The 25,454-nt window shown below is 64.2% G+C and overlaps 5 protein-coding genes across 5 annotated transcripts; 1 reads left to right on the top strand and 4 right to left on the bottom strand.

Moving 5' to 3' along the window:
• Positions 1–118: 118 nt before the first annotated feature.
• EHS24_000727 (uncharacterized protein) lies at positions 119–5,985 on the bottom strand (the record flags this gene model as incomplete). Its single annotated transcript, XM_028616548.1, has 4 exons — positions 119–180; positions 950–3,587; positions 3,660–5,134; positions 5,205–5,985. 4 exons carry the CDS (start codon positions 5,983–5,985, stop codon positions 119–121), a joined length of 4,956 nt encoding a protein of 1,651 aa, XP_028480405.1.
• A 370-nt stretch (positions 5,986–6,355) lies between these two features.
• On the bottom strand, positions 6,356–8,542 carry EHS24_000726 (uncharacterized protein; the record flags this gene model as incomplete). Its single annotated transcript, XM_028616547.1, has 3 exons — positions 6,356–6,503; positions 6,742–6,978; positions 7,038–8,542. The coding sequence occupies 3 exons, from the start codon at positions 8,540–8,542 to the stop codon at positions 6,356–6,358; spliced, it is 1,890 nt and encodes a 629-aa protein (XP_028480404.1).
• Positions 8,543–12,570: 4,028 nt separating this feature from the next.
• Positions 12,571–20,318, bottom strand: EHS24_000725 (uncharacterized protein; the record flags this gene model as incomplete). The annotated part of the gene is made up of 6 exons (XM_028616546.1): positions 12,571–13,829; positions 13,880–19,643; positions 19,682–19,769; positions 19,830–19,950; positions 19,989–20,127; positions 20,214–20,318. 6 exons carry the CDS (start codon positions 20,316–20,318, stop codon positions 12,571–12,573), a joined length of 7,476 nt encoding a protein of 2,491 aa, XP_028480403.1.
• A 307-nt stretch (positions 20,319–20,625) lies between these two features.
• Positions 20,626–21,806, top strand: CET1 (mRNA-capping enzyme subunit beta; the record flags this gene model as incomplete). Its single annotated transcript, XM_028616545.1, has 3 exons — positions 20,626–21,159; positions 21,211–21,573; positions 21,633–21,806. 3 exons carry the CDS (start codon positions 20,626–20,628, stop codon positions 21,804–21,806), a joined length of 1,071 nt encoding a protein of 356 aa, XP_028480402.1.
• A 96-nt stretch (positions 21,807–21,902) lies between these two features.
• Positions 21,903–25,059, bottom strand: EHS24_000723 (uncharacterized protein; the record flags this gene model as incomplete). The annotated part of the gene is made up of 3 exons (XM_028616544.1): positions 21,903–24,574; positions 24,709–24,771; positions 24,834–25,059. The coding sequence occupies 3 exons, from the start codon at positions 25,057–25,059 to the stop codon at positions 21,903–21,905; spliced, it is 2,961 nt and encodes a 986-aa protein (XP_028480401.1).
• Positions 25,060–25,454: the final 395 nt, after the last annotated feature.

The following is a 25,454-nucleotide window of genomic DNA, read 5'->3' as shown; positions in this document are numbered from 1 at the left end:
AGGGTGTGTACTGTAGATGTAGACGACGACTGGGAATGACACCCCCAAGAGAGGGAGGTGGGAGTGGCTGCCGAGTGGTGTGCAGGTTTTGGTTCCGGTTTTTTGGCCGACCCAGGTCCTATGCATGCTGCAGGAGCTGTCTGGGGGTGGAACTGGTGTACAGGTACTCAAAGTCGTGCTCTATGAGGGTGACAGCGGTCTCAGCCAGCACAGGTAGCCGGGGGAGGGTGTGGTGGATACCAGGCGGACGGAAAAAAAATAATCGGAAAATACCCGAAAAAAAGAAACGTCCAAATACTCCAGGCTGACCTGCTCCCCACTGCCCAAGCCCTCGTGCACACGAGCTAAGCACATGCATGATCACCTGGTAGATATGTATATTTACAGCAGAGTATACAAGAAGAGGCAGAGCCTACGTGTAAGGTACAAACTCGCAGCAGATTTCGTTACTTGTGGACACCAGGTCCGTATGTGTTAAACAAAAAAAAAAAAACAGCGCCCCTTTGTAAACCCGCCTGCGCCTATCCGCGAATGACGCCGCCCGCGTCCTCGACGGCATGCACCTTCCGTCCACGTCCGCTGCGAACGTACATGTTGTCGATCTGGCGGAGCGCGTGGGCCGGGGTCGGGACCGGGGCCGGGATCGGGTGGCCGAACACCTGTCCAAAGCTGTTCTCCTTGTCGCTCCCGCGGCTGCGGGCCGAGCCGTGCTTGCTGCGCGCGTGGGGCGAATCGGGGTGCACGAGGAACGAGGTGGACGCGGCGGCCGAGTTGGTGTTGGTAGAGTACGAGCGCGAGTACGAGTAGGAATACGAGTTCGAGTTCGAGTTCGAGTTGGACGCGGCGCTGCCCCGGCCCTTGCCCTCGCCCTCGCCCTTGCCCCACGTCTTGCTGCCGTTGCTGAGGCTGTACCCGTACCCGAACCCGGCCGAAACCTTGCTCCGCGTACTGGCCACCGTCTCGATCGAGCCCTTTGAGCGGCCGACCGAGCCCGCAGACGTGCTGAGGGAGGACCGGGGGAGGCTGGGACGCGCGCCGCCGCGAGGAGCTGGAGCTGGAGCAGGAGCCTGGCGGTTGTTGACGCTCGCGCGCGAGTTGGAAGCGGCGTCGAGCGAGGGCCGGCCACTGACGACAACGTTGACGCTCCTCGTACTGTCATTGTGCTCGGAGAGGCGGGGACGACGCACACGCGCCGCCACGACCTCGACGTCGAGCTCGGCCGAGGTGCGGTCCTGCGTCTTGCGCTTGTCGCCCGCTTGGCGCTCGACGAGGACGAGCGGGCGCAGGCCAGTGCGTGTGGTGGGTGTGGCAGAGTCGGCTGCGTGGGTACGAGGGGCTGGGAGTGGACGTGGGCGAGCGGCGCCGCCCTTTTCCTTGGCCTTGTCCTTGTTCCGGCCGTTGCCGAGGGTGTAGAGATAGTTTTCGACAAACTCAAACTGCGCCGCGAGGGGCTTGCGCGAGAACCGGCGCTCGCTGTCGTTCGTGTACGCCGACGACGACGCGACGGAATCGGGCGAGTCGGCGTGCATCATGCCGCTGGCGCGGAACAGCTTGTCGAGGGCCGGGTGCGGGGGCATGGTGTTGTATGCAGCCACAGCTGGGTGTGTGTGCGCGGTGGTGTTGCCGTGGACGAGCGCTGTAGGCGGGAAGGCAGGGGCCGGGACGTCGCTGGGGATGGGTGGGAGGCGCGCGCTGGGCGGCGTGGACGGCGCCGAGCTGTGGTGGCTGTGATGGGTGTGGTGGGAGCGAGCGCTGTGCCCGCTGTGCACGCTCTTCGGGAGCGAGCCGACGCTGGGGCGCCGGACGTACTCGTCCCTCGCGGGCGTGTCGAGCGCCAGCACACCCTCCATCTCCTCGATACCCGACTCGTTGACGTCTGAGCAGAACGAGACGTTGCGCACGTCGCCAGGGGACGGGAGGAGGAAGCCCGGCGAGTCGGCCGGGGCGGCGGCGCGGGTGACGGTACGGCGTGTAGGCGGCGTGTGTGGACTCTGGGCAATGGCAGGGATGGCGAGGTGGGTTGTCGAGCTGCACGGCGAGTGGCCCGACGCACTGGAGGGTGGGCCGCCAGTAGCCACAAACGACTGGCCGGCACGGACGTCACGAAGGAAACTCGAGTTGTTGCGCAACGATGACCACTGGCGGGACGCCTCGGCGTCGTCGTAGCTGCCGCCGTCGAGGTACGTGCGCGCGAGCGCCGCGTTGCGGATGATGCTCTGCTCGGCCGCCAGTCCCTCGTTGCGGTAGATGGACGAGTCCATGTCGAGCTTTCCGCCGCCGCCGCCACTGGTCCCGGAGACCTGGCCACGCGGGGTCGAGCAGTCGACCGCACGCGGCTGCGTAAAGTCCGTGATGCTCTGCGGGGTGCCTTGCGTGGTGCTCGTCGACTTGACGACCTTGTGCGCGCCCCTGCGCGGCGTAGAGGACACCACCACGCGCTGGCGACTGGGCGGCGTGCTGCCACTCGCGAGCGCGTCGAGGCTGGGACGGAAATCGGGCATCGAGTCGTTGGACGGCCGCGCCACCACTGGCGACGACTGGGACAGGGGCATCTGGTCGACTGCCACATCGCTGCCGACGATCAAGCCGGGCACGAGGCCGTGACGCAGCATGCCGCCGCTGATCCAGTCGAGTCGCAGCTGTTCCTTTGCGTTGGGATCGGGTAGGCCGCTGCCGCTGCCGTTGCCATTGGTGAAGATGAAGCTCGGGGACGGGGACCGGCGCGCGTGCGTCGCGACGTGGATCTCGGCGTCCGACTCGGTACCGCCACTCCCGCCGCGGCGGTGGGACTTTTCCGACTTGTGAGGCGACGACTTGGGGCTCACGCCCGTGGTGACAATGACGGGGATCTCGGTGTCGAGCACGGGGACAGAGACAGGTGGCGCTGGAGCCGCGCCGCGCCTAGGAGGGAGCATGGACACGACCCCGCCCCTCAGGCGCGCGAGGATGCCTGCGCTCCTGTCCGCCGACTTGTGGGTGCGTGCTGGCGCCGTCGATCCGCCGAGCACACACAGCGCCGGGACGGGCTTGAGCATTTCGGCTGCGCGCGCAAACCTCCCGCCCTCACGCGCCTGGCCGGAGCGGAGCCACAGCTCGGCCGTGGTCACGCTGTTCATGTCGCGCAGGACGGCGTTGGCGGCCGTGACGTGCACAGTGTGCCGGCGGAGGGACATGGCCGTGCGTCCCGGAAGCCCCGTGATGAGGCCGTTTGCGAGGCCGGCGTACGCCGAGCCCGAGGTCATGTCGGGGGCCCAGTGCGTCGTGCTCGTGTTGGGGCTGGGACTGGACATGTTGGCGGCGTCCCATGTCGCGCCCACATGCCGCGCGTGCCACAGGGGCAGGACGGCGTCGTTGCTCCCGCCTGTGCGCTGCGACGGCCTGGGAAGCGACTGTGGCAGCGACGCTTGCGAGGGGAACGAAAGCGCCGCGTGGTGGGCGTGCTGCTTGTCGCCGGGAGTGCTCTGGCTGCGGGTATCCATGAGACACGCCGCGACGGCGAGAAGAGGCGCAGGGAGGCAGACACCAGCTGTGAACGCCGCCAATGTGGCGTCGCTGCTGCCGAGGACGAGGAGCGGCACGTCGAGTCCCTAAACCAAAAGGTCGGTCAGTCTTCTTCTATTCATTCCAATCTTCCCTTTCCCTTGATCCAAAAGACTCACATAGCAGAGCAAGAGGCACACAATCGCCAGCACGCCAGCCCACGCGTCGCCGCGGCCCCACGGCGCCTCGCTGCCCATGGCGCTGGTGATCATGTCGGCGCTCTTGTCCTCGCCCATGCCCACCCAATCGCTCTCGAGTGGCTGCTCCTCGTCCCACGCCACGGGGAATGTGGGGGTGGCGGCGAATGTGGACGGCGACGGCAGGGGCTGAACGCCGGCGCCGAGCGGCTCGGCGCTGAATGTCGTCGGCGTTGTTCCGATACGCGTCGCGTTTGCGTTCACAGGACCTGGAGGGCAGCTTGTGTGTGCACGGTGGAAGACGGGGCGGGGGCCAGCAGGCCGGGGAGGTGGTGGGAGCGGGTGAGGGTGTGCCCCGTGGCCCAGCTCCGTGGCGGTGTAGTGGTTCGGCTCGTGGTCGTGCCAGAACGACCCGTGCGTGGCCGTCGACGACTGGGTGGCAAAGTGGGCCTGGTCGACAGAGTCCGACTGCGTGTGGTACGTCATGAGCGTGTTGACCGAGTTGACCGTGTGGTTGTGGCGGTCGCCGGCGGCCTCCGAGTAGCGTGTGCGGTACGACAGCAGACTGTTGAGCGTGTTGTTGTTGTTGTTGTTGTTGTTGTTGTTGTTGTTGTTGTACGCCTCGTGCTTGGCCTCGTGGTAGCTCCTAAGGGTGTATGCTGTGCCGTCCGACGTCTTGGCCTCGCGCGGGAGAGGGATAAACTGGGGGAACTCGGGAAACGCACCCGACGGCGGGGACGGGGGCGGAGGCAGGCCGCCGCCAGCGACGGCCTCGTGCGTGCCCTCCATCGAGCTGGACGTGTCCACCGAACCGTCGCCCGTGACGAGCTCGCTCGCAGCTGGTGAGCTGGGGAAATTCGCCAGAGAAGCAAACCCGTGTGGCGGGAGCGGCAGCTGCGGGTCAGGCGAATACTTTGCAATCACGCTGTAGCTGTGATCGTGGCCGCCGGGCGTGGGCTCGCCGTACTGCAGCGTGCCGTCCGAGGAGCGCTTCGAGGTGCGCGACGTGCGTGAGCCGCGCGAGCAGCGCTTGCCGCCGGGAGTCTTGTAGGAGATATGTGGCAACGAACCGACGCGGCTGCGCGTGTCTGAATTCGTGTCCAGGTCAATGTCGTCCAGCGCGTCGTCGTCCCGCGCGCCCCAGCTCGTCTCGGCCGTGACTGCCTCGGCGGTGAGGCCGTCGGGAGTGACGCTGAAGGCCTCGGCCGTGACCGCCTCGGCAGTGAGCGCGGCATCGTCGTTGTCGTGCTCGTGCTCGTTGTATGACCAGTCGGCATACATGTGCGTGTGGTCGTCCTCGGTGACATAGTCTGGGCCGTGCCACACGCTGAACGGGATCGAGTCCTTGGACACGACGCGCGTGTGTGCGCGAGACGCCGAGACGGTGCGCGACAGCGTGCGCGAGTGCGAGTGGGAGTGAGAGTGTGTACGGGTATTCTTGGTGGGTACGGCCGGTGCTAGATAGCGTCAGTTTTAATCGTCACAAAAGAGGGGCCCAAAAGACCACGGGACCACATATACACATACTACGAGGGCTGGCCGAAAAGTCAATGTTGGCCGACGCGCTCAAGTCGTGCGGGACCATCGTGAACCCGTGCGCCTCCATCGTCCTGTTCTTGTTGTTGCCGGTGTCCGACAGCGGCGTGCCGGGCCTGCTCACGAGACGGAGGCGGGCCCGCGCCGCCGTCCACGCCGCATAGCTCGTGCCGCCCAGGCCGAGCGCGGACGCCGCGCCCGTGCCCGTGAGGAGGACGATGCCGGCGTGGCGCGGCAGCGCGGCACACAGCGCCACGAGCACGAGCGTCGGCGCGAGGGTGAGCGGCAGCGCGCGCGTCAGCACCGTCTCGGCACGGAGGGCCAGGGCCAGCATAGATGCGTGCCCCGAGTCGAGGACCTTGCCGCTGATGGGACTGACGCTGGGCCGCCGGCGGGCGATGGCCAGCACGGCGATCACGCCCACGGACCACGGGACGGGTGAGACGGCGAGCGCCAGCGCCGCCGCCACGCCTCTGCTGCTGCTGCTGTTGTCTGCGTCGTGGGCGGATGCGAGGAACGCCGCGGCGCCGAGCACGGCTACGGCGCCGTTGGCCGCCAGGACGAGGAGGACGCGCGCGCGTAACGTGAGCTGCGGGGTGGTGCGCGCTGGGAGGTTGAAGAAGGCCCGGGGGAGGTTGCGGCGCGGCGACGGGAGGAGCGCGGACAGGCGAAGTTTGCGGGCTGCAGTGGGGAGTACGGGGCGGAGGGTGTAGGCTGCCGTGGCGACGAGGCAGGCGGCGGGTATCGCCGTGAAGATGGCGAGGGGGAGCATGGTGAGGCGTTGCTGTTGTGGGTGGTGAGAGTGATGGAGAGGAAAGACAAAGGGGGGAGTGGGAGCCATCAGCGTTGTTTGGTTGTTTGTCAAGAAGTCAGTCGCGGATCATTGTGCTCTGTGCTTCTGTCACCCCGTCAGTCACTCTCCGACAACCAAACATGCACGGTCCTGCGCAAGGACACATGGTGGGTGGGGGGATGCACAAAAGAGTCTGCAGGTCGAGGAGGCTACAACAGGTTGATGGATTCTAAAATGAAAGACACATCGATGCGAGGAGGGGGGGACATATGGTCTGTCCCCCAAGTCCGTTTTCCACTATGGGGACGTGGAGTTGGTGTGGTGTGTGGTGTGATGTTGGGTGTTGTGGTCATGGAGGCGGGGCCTCGCATGGGCGTTGGTTGGTGGTAGTGGTAGTGGTGGTGGGCTCGAGCAGTGTCGATCCGATGATCTGCTCGCCAGCCATCGGGACGCTGACAACGGGGACCGGGTGGCCGTCGCGGTGGTGCTGTGGCGAGCTGATGTGGCAGTCAACTTTGCGGTGGTGCCACAGTGGGACCAAAATGGCAGTGGCCGGCACGGTGCTTGGCCAGCTTGGCCGAGGCGGTGCTCGACACGCTACCCGGACGCGCCGTGCCCTGGCATCGACGCTCAGGATACCGTCATCGCCACCGCAAGTGTCCGTCCAGTTGAGAGCGGGCGGTGGGGTGCTGCTGCTGCTGCTGCGCAGACGCGTCTGCGCGTCCGCGTCCTTACTGCGGACGAGCACTGACGCGCATCGCCATTGCCTCGTCGAGCGCGCGCGCTTCCTCTGCGGCGCGCGGGCTGGCCTCGCCATCCCCAAACTCGCGGCGACGCTGAGCCCATGCGTCCTCCGTCTCAATGTCGACGAGGGCGGGCCACTCGGTGTCGATGGGACTGCCGCCCGTGGCAATGCGGCTGGACAGCAGGGAGCTCAGGTTGCGCGCAAATTCAACGAGCTGAAACACGAGGCTGTGTGGAGTGGTTAGTCATAAAATCCTCCGATGAAACCTGGAATGTGTGGTACGTACGACACGTTGGGACCGACCCATGGCGACCTGTCCTTTACAAAGTCGTATGCGTCCTGCATGGTACGGAGCTGGCCAAGGAGCTCGGGCATGAATCCAGTGGCGGCGAGCGTCATGACATAGGCGACTGCCAGCGTGGCTGAGCGCGAAACGCCACATTGACAGTGGATGATGATCGGAATGCCCGCCCTGCGACGGACTTCAATCCAGCGCACCGCCTCCCAGAACCGCCATTGGTCGTCGCCGACGGAACTGGGGGCGTCGCCATGGAGCACCTGGTCGAGCGACGCAGAGGGGGGAATATCGGCAAGACCGCCCTCGCCATGGGACCAGCGGAGATGGGCGTACTCGATCGCGGGCTGGCTGGTCGCGTGACCGGTCTCGCCGGCGACAGCAGCCGAGGCTGCAGCGGCGGCGTGGTGGGTGAGCGCGACCTTTGCCTTGCCCTTTGCAGCGGTCGGCCAGTTCCACGAGTCGGCAGTGGGGTTGTCGAATGGATTCTCAATTTCCTGCGCCACATTGACGAGCGCGACTTGGCTTGCGCCACGGGCCCACACGTCGAAATGCCAGACGGAATCCTCTGCGCCGAGCCAGATGCCAGGCAGCAGCTCCCGCGGGCCGTCGGCGTACGGTTCCTGTGCTGCAGCGTACATGTTGTGCTCGCGCTCGTCGGGGAGCGGCGGCGACGTCGAGGGAGTGGACGCGATGGAATCCGTGTTGGAGGCAGACGACGACGTGAGAGACGTGGAAGGCGACATGCCCGGGTTGGCAGATGCCAAGCCGTTACTGCCACGTTCGTCAATGGTGGCAAAACCAGTGCGCAGGGAAGGGTAGGCCGACTGCGAGGCGCGCGTGTCGTACTCGGTCGTGTAAGACGAGGCCGAGAGGGTACCTGCGCTACGCATACGTGCGTGGCCGCGACTCCTCATCGAGCCGTATGGGTACGGGGCGCCACCCGGAGTCGGTGGGACCGGCGCGTCACCGCCTGTTGGTTGGTGAGTGATGAGGCTCAGCACGGATGGCCGACGTCCAGTCCTGTATGTGGCACGTCCGAGAGAGGCGGTTGTCAATGACGGCGTCTTGGGGAGGCCCGAAGTGCTTGGTGTCTCGGACGCCGACGCCGAGCCTGGCATCGATGGCGACCGCGGCGAGTAGGCAGTGGTGGGTGTAGGCGTTGTTGACGACGTTGCGCTGAGCGACGTGTTGTGGAATGAAGACGCGCCAAGCGAAAGGCTGAGGGACAACCCCTTTGGGTTTGAGCGTTTCAAACTCATGACGGGGGGCAGGATTGATGGTGGCGACGACGTTCTTGACAATGACCGAGGCGACGAGGGCGCAAGAGGCGACGGGTGGAGCAGAGGAGATGCGTCTGGACTCGGGGTGCCCGGTGCCAGCTTGACCTGCTGGAACGAGCCCAGCAGCGTCGGCGTGATGGTCGGGAGGCCCGACGCGTACTCGTCGTCAACCTGCTCGACGACGAGCCGCGGACTTGATTGGGATTGGTGCATTGGAATGAGAAGGCTGAGGCCCGGACGGCGGGCAGTAGCTGCCGTCTTGTCGCAACCGCGTGCACGCTTGAACCGTGGCGAGTGCGCTGTTGGCGTGGCGGTGGGTGACCGTTTGGGCGGGGCGCGGGGTTGTTGGCGAAGAGGTCGCAGACAGCGTGAACGCGCTAGTTGACGGCGACGGCGATGGCAGAGGCGATGCCGAAGCGAAGCGAGAGGAAGAGAGGCGAGCGCCGATGTGTGGCAAGGGGACGTTGTGTGGGAGAGGGAGAGGTGAGAGCGGGGGAGAGCGGGGAGAGTGGTGAGAGGGGGGAGAGGTCGCGAGGTGAGGCGGCAGGAGGTCGTGGGGGGCAGAGCATCAGAGCTGGATGAGGGGGGAGAATGGGAGTGGGTGTTGAGCGAGGGTGTGGTAGAGAGAATGTTGTTGTTGTCGGGGTTTGTGTAGAAGAAGAAGAGGAAGGGGGGTGGGTATTGTGTCAGCGCATGTTGTGCAAGGCAATGATGATCGAGGTTGCGATGATGGGTGTTGCAGGATGGATGGATGGATGGGATGGGATATGGGATGGGTTGGGCAAGCACTGCCTGGCTGGCTGGCTGCCCGGCTGGGCTGGCTTGGCTGGCTGGCTGGGCTGACACGGGGGCCGACCTGAGGGAAGGCACAAGGGCGATACGCTCACCCCCCAGGGAATCACCCAGAGTCAAAAGGGGGTTTGACAAAAAGATGGAACACCTGGGGCAATGTCTTACACCCCAACCCACCCGCGGCCATTGCTCAAACCACTCTGTGTGGTGGCATCGGGTGGGCTGTGAGGGGTGTGGGAGTGTGTGTGTCTCATGTGCACCTCATGTGCGCACCTGGGAGGGTGTGGGTCGAGACTCTGTCGAGACTTTTTGCCACAGGCCCACCACAAGAAGCGTGCGCGTGCAAGAAAGAGCGCAAGAACATGGTTGCTGTGGTTGGTGTTTCTGATGCACCAAGAGGACCAGGAATGCGGGCACGCCCAGAGCTCATCAAGCACAGGGGCTCTCGCCCTCGCACCTTGGCAGGCAAAGGCAACACCCACAGCGGTCGCCCCGGGTGGCCTAATGGAAACCTGGGCCCAATTCCTGGATTCCTTGGTGGGCACAGGTAGCACCGCCGTAGCACCGTAGTAGCACCTCCGTAGCACGGCATTTAGGCAGCAGCCGCAGCGACACTGCAGGTGTACTGTTCTGTTCTGGGCCCAGGGATGCAACATGAGGGAGGAATGTGCAGTGCGAGGACGAGAGCAAAAGGAGTCGAGAGGCAAAGGGACACGGCGTGAACAATGGGAAACACCCTTCCTCGGCGCCGCGGCGCGCGCAGTTCAGCCCCGCCAGGCCGCCAGGCCGCCACACAGTGCCGAGCAAGGACCCCTCCGGCCCCTCCCTTAACCCCCCGGCCCAGGCCTGAGATTGTGCGCGCCAGATGTCAGAGGTCTCACAAAAGCTCCGCGCCGCGGCGGCGCCGGGCACATGAGAGACGACGACGACGGCACAGACGGCACACACAGACACACGGACACGCCGAAAAATAGACAACCCAAAAGCCCGAAGCGAACCAGACAGAGGACGCAAATAACACAACTGGCAAGCTGGCACATGGCACACCGCGGGCCCTTTTCGTACGCACGTCTCTAGACACTCACCATGGCGACGTGCACCGGATCTGCGGCGGCGGGGGCCGAGGGGGGTTGTGCGCGTGAAGGGCCGACGAGGGGGGTGGGCGGGGGCCGCCGAGTTGAAGGGGGAGGGGGGAGGAGACGAGTGAACACACGTCGAGGTCGAGACAATGTGTGTGTGTGTGCGCGTGGGGGTCTAGGGGACTGCCGGGGCGTGTGTGTTGGTCCCGATATGACAGAATGGGAGGAGGGAAACGAAACAGATGCGAGAGCGAGCGAGAGGATGAAGAGTGAGAGAGGTTGGTTGCAGCCTGGCTCGCCGCTGAGGACGGGGACGCGGACGGACGGACGGACGGGCGGTGTGGTGGTGGGCCTGGGCTTGGGCGTTTTGGCTGGCGCTGGGCTGGCCTTGGCTTGGGGGGGAGTGAGGAAGCAGCAGCTGGACGCTCGCTCGGCAGGTCGGAAGGATGGGCCCGTAGATCTGACTGTGCGAGGTTTGAAACAAGACCTCCTGACACGGCCGGGGGGGGGGGGGGGAAGGCAAAAGGACGGCGCAACAGCGAAAACGGTCGTCGCTTTTCGTAGTACCGTAGTGTCGCTCTGTTGCAATCTGTCGGCTCGTTCAGTCGTCCTCCTTTTGTGGGTTGGTCGTTGCGGGGGGCTGGGGCCGCGCGTGTGCGTGTGCACTGTCGGGTGCAGCTGATTGCCACAGAAGTGTTCGAGAGGTGGAGGGGAGTCGGGGGTGGTTACGGCAGTGTGCGTTTCGGCGGCAGAAATGGAGAAATGAGGTGAAGCGCGGGTTGTTGCGTGTTTTGGTTTGGGGGCAAGAAGGTATGTGCGCGTGTTTTGTGTGGGGGGAGACAGCGACGAGGAGACCGAGGAGACCGAGGATGGCGAGGGGGGGGGGTGGGTTATTGCTGTCGGGCCGAAGAGAACGCTGGTATGCTGTGGGAGCCATGAGCCACGAGGACCGAGTCATCCATGATCCATGATCCATCCAGGCTACCCCCAACCGCCCAGCCCACGCCTGAAACATGACATTTTGGGCCAACCCCCCCCGGAGATGGCCATTTTAGCGCACACCCAGCGCCCAAAACCATTCACCCCCTTGTTCCCCTGACCCGACGGGGGGGCTTCTACTCAGGGCCCCCCGTCTCAGGGGTTCACACGGCACACATAACCCGTTTTGCCCGTGTTCGCTCGCGCGGGGTGGCGGCTTGTGGGCTTGCGGGTCGTCATGTTCTCCATCTCTCGTCTAGATTCTCTCTAGATCTCTAGATCTCTGGGTACCTCGCTGTGTCGCACTCGCAGACACACCCGAGATCTGTGATCTGCCAATCTGGCCAAAGCGTACGACCCATCTTGATACATCGGTTACCCAGAACCGCGTTGCCGTCAGTAACTGCCCAAACACATCCACACACTTTGCATTCTCCCGTCCCGTTTCACACCTGCGGTCTCATGGGTGGTAGTCCCGCGGCTCGGCGTGTCGGTTTCGTGCTCGCTCCCGCCCCGCCCCGCGTCACCTTAACACCTTTGATCTTGTTCGTTTGCATATGCAAACGCCCAGCAGAGACAAGACAGCATCAAATTTAATAGTCTGTAATTCAAATTGACAACGGGGCAAACAAACAGCGGTTTACATGTTTACCCTTGCAACCGTCCCCTGCCGCCGGCCGCCTTTTTCCCGTTTCCCCCCCCACCCCCTGGATATCATTATCCAACGAACAAGCCGAACAACTAGCTTGCTCGTCGCTGGGGCACGCACATCAGGCTACCGCTGCATCCCTGCTGTCGTCATGCAGGTGACCATGAACACCTGGCTCTAGTCTCTGCGATCTACGTTTTGTGCTGGTGCTGGTGCTGGTGCTGGTGCTGCTCTCCGCCGCTGTCGTCTGCTCTCTCTCCACTCTGCTCCGGGCGCTCGTCTCTTGACGATTCAAGCAAGCGTTGCATCGGATCCCATCCTATCTCATCCTATCCCACCCCCTCCCACCCTATCCCCTCCATCCCATTCCCATTCCCACTCCCATCTGTCTCGCGCTCGATATTTCGCGCCCGTCATACCTCGCCTCCCCCCGTCCTCCCCTGTTCCCCTGTTCCCCTGGCTACCAAGGAAAGCCAAAAAAAAAGAGATGATGACGACTGTGGCTGTAATCTCACCCCCCCGTCCCCCTTCCTCCCTTCCTCCCTTCCTCGTTCCTAGGTGCGGGGAGGGTTACTGTTCGGAGGAGAAGCGTCGTCGTGGCGTTGCAGCCAAGGCTAAAAGTATATTGTCAGCGATATACCGCAGAGCAGCACCATGGCGTTTTTTTTCGTGGCAGTGGGCCAAGTGGTAGTGGCAAATGGTAGTGGTACTCACCTGGGTCGTCTTCCTGGCACCTCGTCGTCCTACTTCAAGAACGCAGGCTTCTCATCCTTGTTCGGTGCCGGCAGCGCCACGTCCCCGAACAGCGACAGCGGCGCACCGCCGACGGTCCCCGCAGGCAGCGCGGCGACGGTACTGAGGCGCACGGCGTTTGAGTGCCGGCCGCTGTGCTTGGCCGCGCCGGCGACCATGCCGCGCGATTTCCCAGTCACGATCGTGCCCGGGTCCAACTGCAGTTTGATGCCTGCAAACCCGCCGCCAAACGACGGCGACGAGGTCGGGGGGTTCGAGTTGGAGGTCGAGGTTGAGCTTGAAGCAAGTTGCGACGGCGGCTGCGGCTGTGGGGTCGCGGGTGCCTGGAGCATCGGGGCCAGGGAGATAAATGTACTCGAAGCAGCAGCGGCAGCAGGCTCTCGGTATGACGATGAGGCAGAGGCACCACCACTGTTGCTGCTGGGACCCGCGGCCGCACTGCTGGAACCGCCGCCAGGGATACCCTTTCGAGAGGGGGGAGGAAGAACACTGCCTGGCAGAGGCACCGCGTCCACCTTCACTGGGCCTCGGATGACCGAAGCGTGCGACACGAGGCTCGAGGTCGGGAGCGCGGTGCTCGTGCTCGCCCGTCCGATGCGCGTGACCGGCGCGGCGGCGGCGGCCCTTTGGACCAGGCGGCTCCGTGCCACGTCCAGTGGTTTGGACGCCGTGGCCGCACGTTGGCGCTGAGCGTCTGTGGGTTCGAGCGACACAGGAGCGCCAGAAGCGCCACTGGTCTGTCCGTTCCTTCTCGGCGTCGCGGCCCCGGCCGCAGTTGCGCTCGTGCTCGTCGGAGAGGCATGGCGGAGGTCGTGCACAGGCGTCTTGACGGGGGTGCTGGTGCGCACGGGCGTGTTCTCGCGCGTTTCACGGCCCGCGAGTTTCAGCCCACCGATACGGCGCGACAGCTCGTCGAGCGCGTGCTGGCGGTCTCGAATCGCAACGTCGACGTTGCGCACCGTGCGTTGGATTCGCTCTAGGGCAGGTTGCTGCTGCTGCTGCTGCAGCGACGACGTCGCACGCTGGTGGTGGCGGTGGTGGGGATCACGACGGTCCGAACGGCGCTTCAGGACGGCAATTCCGGCTTCAACCTCGTTGAGGCGAGATTCCGTCATCTGCACAACCTTGCGCAGGCGCAGCTGGTCGGCAGCTTGTTGCGGGCTCAGGTCCTTGATCTGCATCGAACGAGCAAACGACGGGTCCTGCCGCGCCTTGAGGAACTTTTCAGCTTGACCAGCCTTCATGTCCGCTGGAAGAGGGGGTGTCAGCGCAATGCACAACCAAGCCATGTCAACTCACTCTTCAGCATCCGGGACTGGAGTTCCGCCAGCGTCACATCGCTCTCCTGTACCTCGGCACGCACAATAGCGAGTTGGTCACCGAGGTCCTCGGCCAGCTTCATCACGTCATCGAGGGCCGAGAAAGGAACAGCCTCGAGCTGTGTCGCCGAAGCGGGCGACGCAAAGTCAGGCGCGTCAATGGCAGCATGGAACGCCTCCGCCGCCTTGAGGTTGGCGTTGAGCTTGTTCAGGTCATCCACAACCTCGGCCACAACGCGCTCGAGCATGCCGGCCATGGACTTGGCCTGCGTAGTCGGCGTAGGCGGCACAGCCGCAACGGGTTGACGGGCCGGTACATTGAACTTGGGTGCGGGGGGCGGTGCGGGGGCCGCGACGGGCTCCTTCTCCTTCTCCTTTGCCAGCTGCTGCACTGGCGCAGTCGGCACCGCCGCAATGGCCGATATCTGTCCCATGACAACAGGTGCAGAGGGAGTCGCGGCCGGGGTGACCGCAGCAGGCTTGCCCTGGCCAAAGCCCGCGAACCCGACAAACCCGGGGACAGGCTTGGGCGATTCCGACGGCGACACTGCAGGCGCAGCCTTGGTGGCAGGAGGGGGGGCGGTACCGAAGCCGAACGGCTTGGGGGCCGTCGTCGCCGCTGGCGCCGTGTTGCTACCAAATCCTGCGAACGCGGGTGCGTTGGCCGCAGGCTTGGGCAGGCCAAACGCACCGAGAGCAGGCGGCGCCGCCGGAGCGGCGGGGGGAGCAGCAGGCTTGTTGAAGCCACCAAACGGTGCGGGCTTGTCAGCCGCTGCGGGCGTGGGCAGGGCAGGAGTAGCTGTGGCAAAGCCAGCAAAGGCGGGCGGGTTGTTGGCAGGCTTGGGCAAGCCAAAGGCGCTGAGAGTCGTAGCCGGGGCAGATGGAGCGGCAGCGGGTTTGGCACCGCCAAAGCTGAAGCCTCCAGCTGGGACCGAGGGTAGTGCTGGCGGGGCAGCAGGCTTTGCAGGTGCGGCACCGGGGCGGGGGGCCTCGCAAACGGTACACTTTTCCTTTGCGCTGTCCGGGTTCTTGAGCATGCAGGTATCGCAAGTCCACTCTGGGCCGGCAGCAACGGCAGGCTTGGCGCCTCCGAACAGAGACTTGGGCGCTTCGGCAGTCGTGGCGGGGGTTGCGGGTTTGCCAAAGCCGGTGAACGCTGGTGTAGGGGCCGTGGTCGTCGCTGCAGCAGGGGCGGGGGCCACGGGCTTGCCTCCAAAGGAGAAGCCAGTCAGCGGTACAGAGGGAGGTGCCGGTGGGCCAGCGGGCTTGCTCGACGCGGCCGCGGCCGCACCGGGACGCGGAGACTCGCAGACGGTGCACTTTTCCTTGGCGGTGTCGGGATTCTTGAGCATGCATGTGTCGCAAGTCCATTGGACACCAGATTCCGGGGCCTTGGGAGCAGCCGCTGGAGGCTTACCAAAGCCAAAGCCGCTGAACGGCGCGCTCGGCGCAGCGGGAGGCGCGGTCGTAGTAGAAGCGCTCGCCGGCGCGACGGGCTTGCCGCCAAACGAGAATCCACCAGAAGGGACCGACGGAGGAGCAGGCATGCCCGCGGGCTTGGCAGCAGCGGCCGGGGTGGCACCGGGGCGAGGCGATTCGCAAACCGTGCACTTTTCCTTTGCGCTGTCCGGGTTCTTGAGCATGCACGTGTCGCACGTCCACTCGGTGGTAGCAGCAGCGGGCTTTCCAAAGCCAGCAAAGCCGCCAGTGGCAGGCGCGCTCGTGGCGGGCGTGTAAACGGGCTTGCCACCAAAGCTGAAGCCGCCAGCAGCAGGAACCGAAGGAGGAGCAGGCATGGCAGCCGGCTTGGCTGTAGCAGGTGCAGCACCAGGACGAGGCGCCTCACAGACAGTACATTTCTCCTTTGCGCTGTCGGGGTTCTTGAGCATGCAAGTGTCGCAAGTCCATTCAGCACCAGCGGCAGGCTTGCCAAAGCCGGCAAAAGTGGCAGCCGGGGCAGTGGTAGCAGGCTTGGCTCCGCCAAAGCTAAAGCCGCCAGAGGGGACCGAGGGAGGAGCGGGCATGGCAGCAGGCTTGGCCGCGGCAGGAGCAGCACCGGGACGAGGCGCTTCGCAGACGGTACACTTTTCCTTTGCGCTGTCGGGGTTCTTGAGCATACACGTGTCACAAGTCCACTCGCCGGGTGCAGCAGCGGGAGTCGCGAATGAGAATGGTGCCTTGGGCACGTCCTCCTTGTTGTCATCGTCCTCCTTCTTGCCGCTGCCATTCTTGAAGCTAAACTGGGGGGAGCTAGCGAGGTTCAAGCCCACACCAAACATGCCCGGGTGGTCCGAGGGCGGGGAGGCAGCATGCTTGCCAGGCGAGTCGGGCGGAGTGGCGCCTGGCGGGGTCGCGCTCGGGGTTCCAGGCTCGGGAATAATGACGGCGTTGGTGCTGAGAGGCGAGCTCGTCTTGGGGGCGTGCTTGAGGGTGAAAGCCGAGGCGCGGGACGAAGATGGGGTGGATTCTGATCCCTGGGGAGAGGGGGTAGACGGAGTGTTGGGAGCAGGACCCATACGAGAGAGGAGCGAAGAGCCGGCGCCGGATGAAGCACCAAACCACGTAGGCGACTTGGGCGGCTTGGACGGGCTCTGGTCGTCGTCCTCGCCCTCGGAAGCAGTCTCGTCTCCCTCTGGAATCGTGTCCATGTCGGGAACAGCCGACACAGAGTGGGGGGAACGAGTGTTGGAGTCATCGTCCTCGTCCTCGTCCTCCTCTTCCTCTTCCTCCTCAGTGTACTCCTCCTCGTCTTCTTCCTCATCATATTCTTCGTCGTCATAATCGTCCTCTGCGTACTCGTCGTAGTCACCCTCTTCGAGGTCATCCTCCTCGCTACCAGCCTCGACAACGTCGAGCTCGTCAGCAGCAGCAGCAGCATCGTGGTGCTCCTCCTCGGCGGGGGGAGACTCGACGGTGGGCTCGGGAGTGCCAGGGCTGGGAGGCTGTGCGCTGGTAGTGACAGGCTCGGGCGAGACAGGCGTGGCGGGGGCAACGACAGGCGCAGGCTCCTTCTTGGGCGTGGTGGAAGGAACTTCGAAACCCTTGACCTCGTTCTCTTCCTTCTTCTCAGCAGGCTTGGCGGTCGCGAATGGCGAAGCCTTGTCGTCGTCGGTCTTGGTGGCAGTTGCAAACGCGCTCTTGGTCGCTGGGCTCGCGTCGCCAAACACCGACTTTTGGTCGCCCTTGTTGGCAAACGCGCCAAAGCCACCAAACGCGCTCTTCTCCTCCTTCTTGGCCGCAAAGCCGCCAAACCCGCCAGAGATGGTGCCAATGGCAGGGGCAGCACTGGCAAAGCCGCTGGTGATGGGCTTGGTGCCAAAGCCAGAGCTCTGGCCAAACGCAGGTGTGCCAGATTCGGAACTAGGGGTGGACGCCTGACCAAACGCAGGTGTGGATGCGGGAGTCGAAGTCTTGCCAAAGGCGGAGGGTTGGCCAAACGCTGAAGGAGTTGACGACTGGCCAAACGCAGAAGGGGTCGACGACTGGCCGAATGCAGACTTGGCTCCAAACGCAGAGCCAGTGGCAGGAGTGGCAGGCGAGCCAAATGCTGAAGTGGTCGACTTGTTGCTACCAAACGCGCCAAAGCCAGTGCTCGACGAAGACCCAAACGCCGTGGCGGGCTTGATGAACGACGCCGAGGTCGCAGGTGGGGGCTTGGCAGGCGTGCTGCTCACCGCACGGGGAGCAGGAGAGCCGGGCGGCGAGTCGTCGTCTTCGAGACCTGGCACCGTGGCCTTGCCACCGAGAACGGGCGAGTCGGGCGGCGACTGGGCGAGGCCCGGAACGTTGGAGGTGATGGCAGAGTCGAGCGAGCCGAGACCAAACGAATCGCCAGAGGGTGCGGCGGCGGCCTTGGGCTTGTCCTCGGCCTTGACGGCGAAGGGGTTGGCAGCGTCCGACTTGAGGGCAAACGGATTGGCCTTGCTGTCGCCAAAGAGGTCTGCAGGCTTGTCGGCGGGCTTGTCCTCAGCCTTGGGCTGCTGACCAAAGCCACCAAATGCGGGCTTGGCGTCGTCCTTTGTGCCAAACGCGCTGCTGGATCCAAACGCACTGCCAGAACCGAAAGCGCTTCCCGAGCCAAACGCGCTGCCTGACCCAGGCGTCGTGCTGGCGCCAAACGGCGATGCCGCCTTGTTGTCAGCGGCAGGCTTCTGGCCAAACGAAAAGCCCGGCTTGGCACCAAACGCGCTGCCCGCGGCAGCACCTGCGCCAAAGGCCGAGGGGGAGCCTGCGGCGGGTTGACCGAAAGCAGACTGGCCAAAGGCGGAGCCAGTACCGGGTGTAGACGACTGGCCAAACGCGCTGGTGGTCGACTTGGCGCCAAACGCAGACTGGCCAAACGCAGATGGCGTGGAGGACTGGCCAAAGGCTGACGTGGTGACAGGAGTCGAAGTCTGGCCAAAGGCGGGTGCGGCAGGAGCAGCAGGCTTGCTAGCAGGAGCAGCAGGCTTGCTAGCCTGTCCGAAAGCCGGTGCGGCAGGGGTGCTGGCGGGAGTCGTCGAGCCAAACGCAGAGGCTCCGAACGCAGACGAACCAAATGCAGAAGGCGTCGAGGACTGGCCAAAGGCCGACTTTCCAAACGCAGAGCCGCCGGCAGGAGTGGTAGAGCCGAAAGCGCTGGTGGCAGGAGTCGTGGAGCCGAACGCGCTCGTAGTGGGGGTGGAGCCAAAGGCAGGCGCCTTGGCTGGAGTCGTGGTGGTGGTGGTGGAACCAAAGGCGCTCTGGCCAAACGCAGAGCCGCCGCCAAAGGCAGATGACCCAAACGCACTGCCACCGCCAAACGCAGACTTGGGCTGTTCAGGTGCGGGTGTTGGGACGGTGACGGCGGGGGGCGCGACCGGTGAAGGCACAGCGCCGGGTCCGGCGCCAACCATGCCAGCGTAGGGACCGGCGTCGGGGTACCGGACGTCAAAGGTGATGATGATACCCTCCTGGCTGTATGCCAGGAGTCGGGGGGCGGGGGGAAGGTCCGGAAGCTCCTCGCCGCCAACGATGCCAAGAACGACGGGCTTGGGGTTGGTGAGGTCGAGAGCTAGGCCGAGAGGCGAGGTGTCGTCGGAGACACCGGCCTTGCCCGCGGGCATGACGCCACGAGCCGTCTCGTCGAGGAAGAGGACGTCCCACTGGGGGACAGCCTTGCCCTCGACGGGCTTGCCGTGCAGGACGCCAATCTCCGAGGCGACAGGTGAGAGGAGGAACGCGAGGTGCTTTGTCGCCTGTCCCCACTGCTTAATGTTGGCAAAGTGACGGAACGTGCCCGAACGGCCGTTGTAGCCCATGGTGTCGTTGACATCGTAAAACTTGGTGTAGGTGAGCTGGGCCTTGTTGCGGTGGATGACAAAGAGGTCGAGTGGGTCCTCGAGAGACGCGTTGGGGGCTGCGTAACCGGCGAGGAACAGGTCGTTCTCGAGCCAGTGGACCGTGGTCACTGGATGTCCCTCCATCTCGGCCGGGGCGGCCACCTCGGCCTTTGCAACGCCCTCGGGGGTGTACTGGACGAGGGTACCAGCGGTTGTGCCAACGACAATCTGCTTGCCCTTGGCTGACCAGCTTGCAGACGAGAATGGGCCAGCAAGAGGAGCCGAGAGCTGGACGTTCTCAATGTCGGCAATGACAAAGCCTTCGTTGGCGAGGAGCGTGACATAACTCCAGAGCGGCTCGGTCGGGGATGGTGCGGCGGGATTGGGGAGCACGTCGAGAAGCGCGCTAGGAATACCGGAGGTTATGCAGCCGTACGGGGCGGTCTGTGATGTCAGCAGGCTGTGTGCCGTCACAAACTCACGTTCCCGGCAACAAGGTCTGCAATCTTGAAGAGGAACATGCCAGCGCCCGCAGTCACTACCACAAGACGTTCGTTTCCAGCAGCGAGACTGTGTGTCGTTAGCATACGTGTGTGCGTCTGTCGACGACTGCGCCGCTTTGCCACCTACCGAATCCACACTGGGCGAGCCGGCAGGGAGATGGTCTGGATAGGGGTGGACACTGGAGTCGCGTCCTTGGCCGCAGTCTCCAAGAGGTGGTGAATGTCAGATAGGCGATGGATGCGAACATCTAGACGTCAGCTTTGGCTATGTGTATTCGTAGCTCACCAGTGTTGCCGCCGACGATGAGGAGGCCGTGCTCGTTCGAGACGGCGAGGAGCGAGCTCTCGCTGGGCAGACCCGAGAGGTCGACCTTGTCCGAGACGCGGACTGCGACATCGTGGTTGGGCTTGACGAGCTTGAGCCACTGTAGACAAGGGTCAGCATGACAGTGGGCCTGGCACGAGCTCTGATCGCAGAGTAATCGAGAGCTATAAAAGGTAAGACACTCACGTCGGCATCGAGTTCTTCGCCGTCGCGGGTCTGGACGCTAGGCCCGGCAGCTGCTGGCGCGCTGTCGTCCATTCCCAGCGCGCCGAACGAGTTTGAGCTGAACATGGTGGCGCTCGCTCTACCCGTCGGCGTGTGTGTGAGAGTGATGTGGGGGAGAGGTGTGATGCAGGAGGATGTTGAGAGCTCTCGTCTGAACTTTGGGATCTCCTATAGCTCTCGCTGGGCGGCGAGCGCGCCAGCCCAAGCCAAATTTGCTTCCGTCGACGGCTGGCCAGGCACTTCGAGCTCGTCTGGTGGCAATTAACTGTTCTGCAAACGAGTTGGTTTTGATCTCGGACGTCCAACTCTTTCTCATCCTCCCGCCCACCACCGCTTTCTGGCTCTAGCCACCCGCGTCGCTGGCTACCTGGTGATGGCATACGTTCCCATACACGACCGCGTCGACGAATCCCGCCTCCCCCGCGACCCTCTTTACGGCCCGCCCGACCTCGACCCCTCTGTGCCCATGGCTGAGCACGACGAGTACGGGTACAGCTCCGAGGCGGAGGGACTCGAGGAGGTCGACGCCGGGCCGAGCAGGAAGCGGCGGCGCGAGGACGAGTCGAATGGCGAGTACGCCGACTATGGCCACGACGAGCAGCAGCCCTTGAGCTCGGCGCACCACCAGCCGCGACAGCAGCAGCACCAGCAGCACCCGTCCTCGGTCCCCATCCAGCCGTCCATCTTCGGCATCGCCCCGCGCAACGAGTTTACCAAGACGATTGGCGAGTTTCTCATGGCACACTGCCGCGGCGTGGACAATGTCGAGGTGGAGATCAAGCTCGGCACACTGCACGCACAGGCGCCCGAGGGCCAGCAGCAGCGCCGCATCCGCATGCCGTCCATGACGGAGATGGTCATGCCGCGCGACTATCCCGTCGGCTCGTTTGCGTCCACCATGACCAAAGTGGGTGGCGAAAGACTTTGACTTGTGTCCATGCTGACCCATTATGTTCAGAAGCAGCACGCCTCGTTCAACCGGCTGCTGAACCAGGCCGTCGAGGGCGCGGCGCACTCGCCGGCCCCGCTGCGCTTCTACCGCGCGCAGCACGTCGACAACTTCCACAGCGGGCCCGAGGGCAAGGTGCGCGTGTCGCGCGACCGCGAGGGCAACGTCATCCGCGGCGGGGTGGTGCGTAAGCGCCGCCTGGCCGACTTGAACATTTGCAGTCCGCGCGAGGCGTTTGACTGGCGCGTCAGTGCCAGTGTCGAAGACCCAGCCGAGATGCCTCACGGCCCCGCACTGAGTACCCGCGACAAGGACCGCGCGTGCTACAAGCACCAGCTGTGCCAGGTCGACCTGACCGTCGTGTCTGCAAAGGTGAGCTCGGAGTTGAGAATACTGGCAAGTGAGAGTGGGGGCTAACTGGTGGTTTTCAGAATTCGCCAAGGGATCCCAAGCCGACCATCAGCTACGAGCTCGAAATCGAGGTGCTCGATGTACCTGCGCTCATTGCCGAGGGAGAAAAGGAGGAGCGGGGAGAGGAGAATCGCTTCGACGACATGCTCCAGAGCGTCCTCGACACGGCGAGGATGCTTATCCGCAATGTATAGAAAGGACAGGACAGGGACAGCTAGCAGTAATATATCCAAACCCGCATCTGAATGAATGTGTGCATTGATATCCTTGATCTAAAAAGAACACGCTCCTCAGAACCACTTGAACTGGAGGTTCTTCTTGGCCACGGCCGGACGCGCGACGGCGACGCCCACACCGAGGACGGCGAGGGTGACGAGCAGCTGGAGCTTGTTGAAGCCGTCGCCGAGAATGTCAAAGGTGCCACTGGGCTGGACGGCGCGGGTGCAGAACAGGTCGAGGCCATAGGCGAGCAGCAGCGAGGTGGACTCGAGCAGCGCGGGGGCCGTGGCAATGTGCTCGAGGCCGATGAGGCGGTACTGGTGCGACAGGACCGCGGTGGGGTGGTGCGGCAGCAGAGGCGCGTAGGGCACGAGACCCTCGTCCTGGTCGGCCTTGGTGGGCTTGTCGGTGGGGCGGCGCGGGTCGAGCACACGGCGGGGCAGGACAGCGACCTGGCCCTTGTCGTTGAGGTAGACGACGTCCTTGGACGTGACGCCAAACTTGGACGTGGAGAACGTCAGGGCGCGCACGGGGTGCTGGAGGATGAACGTCTGCGAAATGGCCTTGATGGCAGGGATGGACTCGAGCGTCGAGCGGCCGGCACTCTTCTCGTTGCCGTCCTCGAACAGCTCGACACTGCCCATACGCCAGCCGCCGACGCCCTCGCCGTTCTGGCCCTCCTGCCACGCGTACACCAGCCAGTTCTCGACCATGGCAGCCTGGACGTTTTCGCCGACCACGTTCGAGATCTCAATCTCGTGGATGGTCGTGCCGGTGGTCGAGTCGACAACGTAGACGTGGCCGCGGGCAGTGAGGGGCGAGACGGAAGTGACGACAATGAGGTGCGGGTTCATGTACTTGTACAGAACAGACTTGTCGCCGAGGGCACGGCCAAACGAGGCCGTCTGCGAAGGGGTGAGAGGAGTGGCGGCCAGGACAAGCTGGGCGGGGAAGGGGCGGGCCCACAGCTCGGCAGCGGAAAAGGTGTTGTCCTCGTTACGCACGGCGGGGGCATAGCCGCGCAGAGTGGTGCCCTCGAGCGCGCGGTCAAGGACAGAGTAGAAAAGACGGTCCGCCTCGGCCTCGACGGCCTTGGCGACCTTCTTGCAAGGGGGGAAAATGTAGAGCTGGTCAGCGGCGTCCACGACCGCGACGACACGGTTGCCCGTGCAGCAGTTTTCATAGTGGGTGAGGAAGGCTGTCTTGGGGGAGCCCGAGAACAGCTCCTTGCCAAGGGGAATGCCAAAGTTGGGGTCCTTGTCACCGGCAACGTCGCCCGTGAAGGCGTCGATGTGGTAGCCAAGAGTGGCGACCTGGCTGTCACGCGTGCGCGCGGCGAGGATGGCAACCTGGGGGTTTCCGGTCTCGGAGAGCTCGCGCGTGGCAAAGACGTTGGTGACCTCGAGCTCGGGGCCGGTCTGGGAGAAGAAGCCGAGGTTGCGCGACCACACAATGTTGCCGTTGGCCGAGTCGAGGCTAAACACCTTGCCGCCGCGGGTGACGGCGACGAGGAGCTTCTGGAGGCCAAACTCGTCACGGTGGAGGCGGCCGGGGGAGAGTGGCGGGGTGGCGACGACGGCAGACGAGTCCAGCATGCGGTTCACGAAACGGAGCACAAAGGCCGGGAGGTTCTTGATCTCGATAGCCTGGCGAACGACGCGGCCGACAAACGACTCGTCAACCATGTGGTCGAGGGCTTCCTCGGTCTCGGGCTCGCCCAAGTCGACAAAGCGCACGTCCACGACATCGGCGAGGCTCTCCTCGCGGGTCCACTTGACGCCCACGTCGGCGCTGGCGTGATACTGGATAGCAGAGGTAGAAGTGAAGAGGATGAGGGAGGGCTGGTGGCCGTCGACCGAAGCGATGGCGGCGTGCTCGACCGCGCCGTCGTTGGCCATGTCAAAGTCGATAGGGTACGTCGACGTCGACACCTCGTCACCGCGGACGAACACGCTCTGGACCATCATCTTCTGCTCGGCAAACGAATAGTAGACACGGGCGAAGATGAACCAGCCGCCAGGGAGCTGGGCAGCAGAGAAGACGGGCGCGCCGTCCTTGGTGTCCCGCGATCCCTCGAGCTCGTGGACAATCTCAGCCTTGTCGCCGACCTTCAGCACCACGACGGTGCCGCTCTCATACGTCGCCAGCATGTATCCCTCGTTACGGAGTCCGACGTCGATGAGCTTCTCGAAACGCTTGCCGTTACCGGGAAGGGTGTCGCGGGTCTCGCCGGCGGTACCGTCCTCGATGAGCTCGGCGACACGGACGCGCGAGTACTCGGTCCAGACGGCGCGCATCTGGCCCTCGTCAGTCTTGACGAGGTAGGACTCAATGTGCTTGCTGAGGGACGACACATAGCTCAGGTCGGAGAAGGGCAGCAGCCTGTCGAGGTCGAGCACAAGGTGCGCCGCGGCCGCGTTGGGCTCCTCGGTGCGCGCCATGGCGACAACCTGGCCATTCTGGATCTGGAGGTAGGAAAAGAGGTGTGTTGCCAGGCCCTTGACTGGGAAGCCCCAGCCCCACTGGTGGGCGCCTGTGGCCGTGGTGATCTTGGTGACGTGGCGACCACACGAGAGAATGACCACGGCGTCGTCGGAGAAGATGGCATCGGTACCGGTGTAGATGGGGGCGTCGGCGACCGCATCGGACGCCTTGGCGAGGGTACGCTCCCACTTCATAGCGCCGGTCTCGAGGTCAAAGTAACGCGCGGTCGCACCACCGGGGCCCGAGAGGAGCAGAACGCCTGAACCGTCAGCTGCGCTCGGCAAGTGCAAGCGACAGGGGGGGGGAGACAATGTCCACGCAGACACCAGAGGCAAAGTTGCGCTTGTGCCACACGCGTAGGCCGTCCCAGTATCCCAGATGTGCATTACTCACCGCCGTCGTTAGAGACATGGTAGCTCACAACCGGGTCGTCCTCTGAGGTCTCCTGCCTCCAGACTGCGATGTCGTCAGCGCGCCGACTCGCGTCTCGTTGAACACCGACACCGCCAACAACCCACCAGTGGCGCCCGTGAGGCTGTTAATGCGAGCCAAGACATTCTTCTTTGTCACTGCCATCAGCGAGGTCGAGTTGGCCAGCACGCGCGGCGGGGTCGGGACCAGGAGCGGCTGGCCGACTTGTTGCTTGTGCCAGTCGACCACGCCGGCCAGGTTGGCCTGCAGGGCGGCACAGCAGCTCGCGAGGGCCAGGAATGCCAGGAGAAGCGAATGGAGAAGAGACCGCATTGCAAGAAAGCCGCAGACGGGTCTTGCGCTGACGGCAGTTGGTTGGGCCGGGTTGAGAAAGTTGGGAAGAAGAAGGATTGGAGTTGACGAACAATTATGGCTGTTGGTGTTCTATACGTGTCGTCGTTGTTCTAAGGGCCGACCTCCACCCATATCCCCTCCCCTCCACCAGCACGGATCGTCAGTGTCACCTGCAAAAGCCACCAACAGGTCCCACGTCTCACCGGGCCGCACATGCTGCGCGCACAGAACCCACAGAACCTCTAATGCATGCATGCATGCTCGCACGCCTGTTCCATAGAGGGTGTCAGAAGTCTGCCCTCCTGCACGGTATGAACAAGCACAGTCACAACGCGGATAAAAGCTACAAAAATGAACGTTCTATAAGCTCTCGT

This window comes from Apiotrichum porosum, assembly GCF_003942205.1.
Source record: "Apiotrichum porosum strain DSM 27194 chromosome Unknown scaffold_1, whole genome shotgun sequence".
NCBI lineage: Eukaryota > Fungi > Basidiomycota > Tremellomycetes > Trichosporonales > Trichosporonaceae > Apiotrichum > Apiotrichum porosum.
Note: the sequence above shows the minus strand (reverse complement) of the source record. Positions and strands in the feature narration are given on the sequence as shown.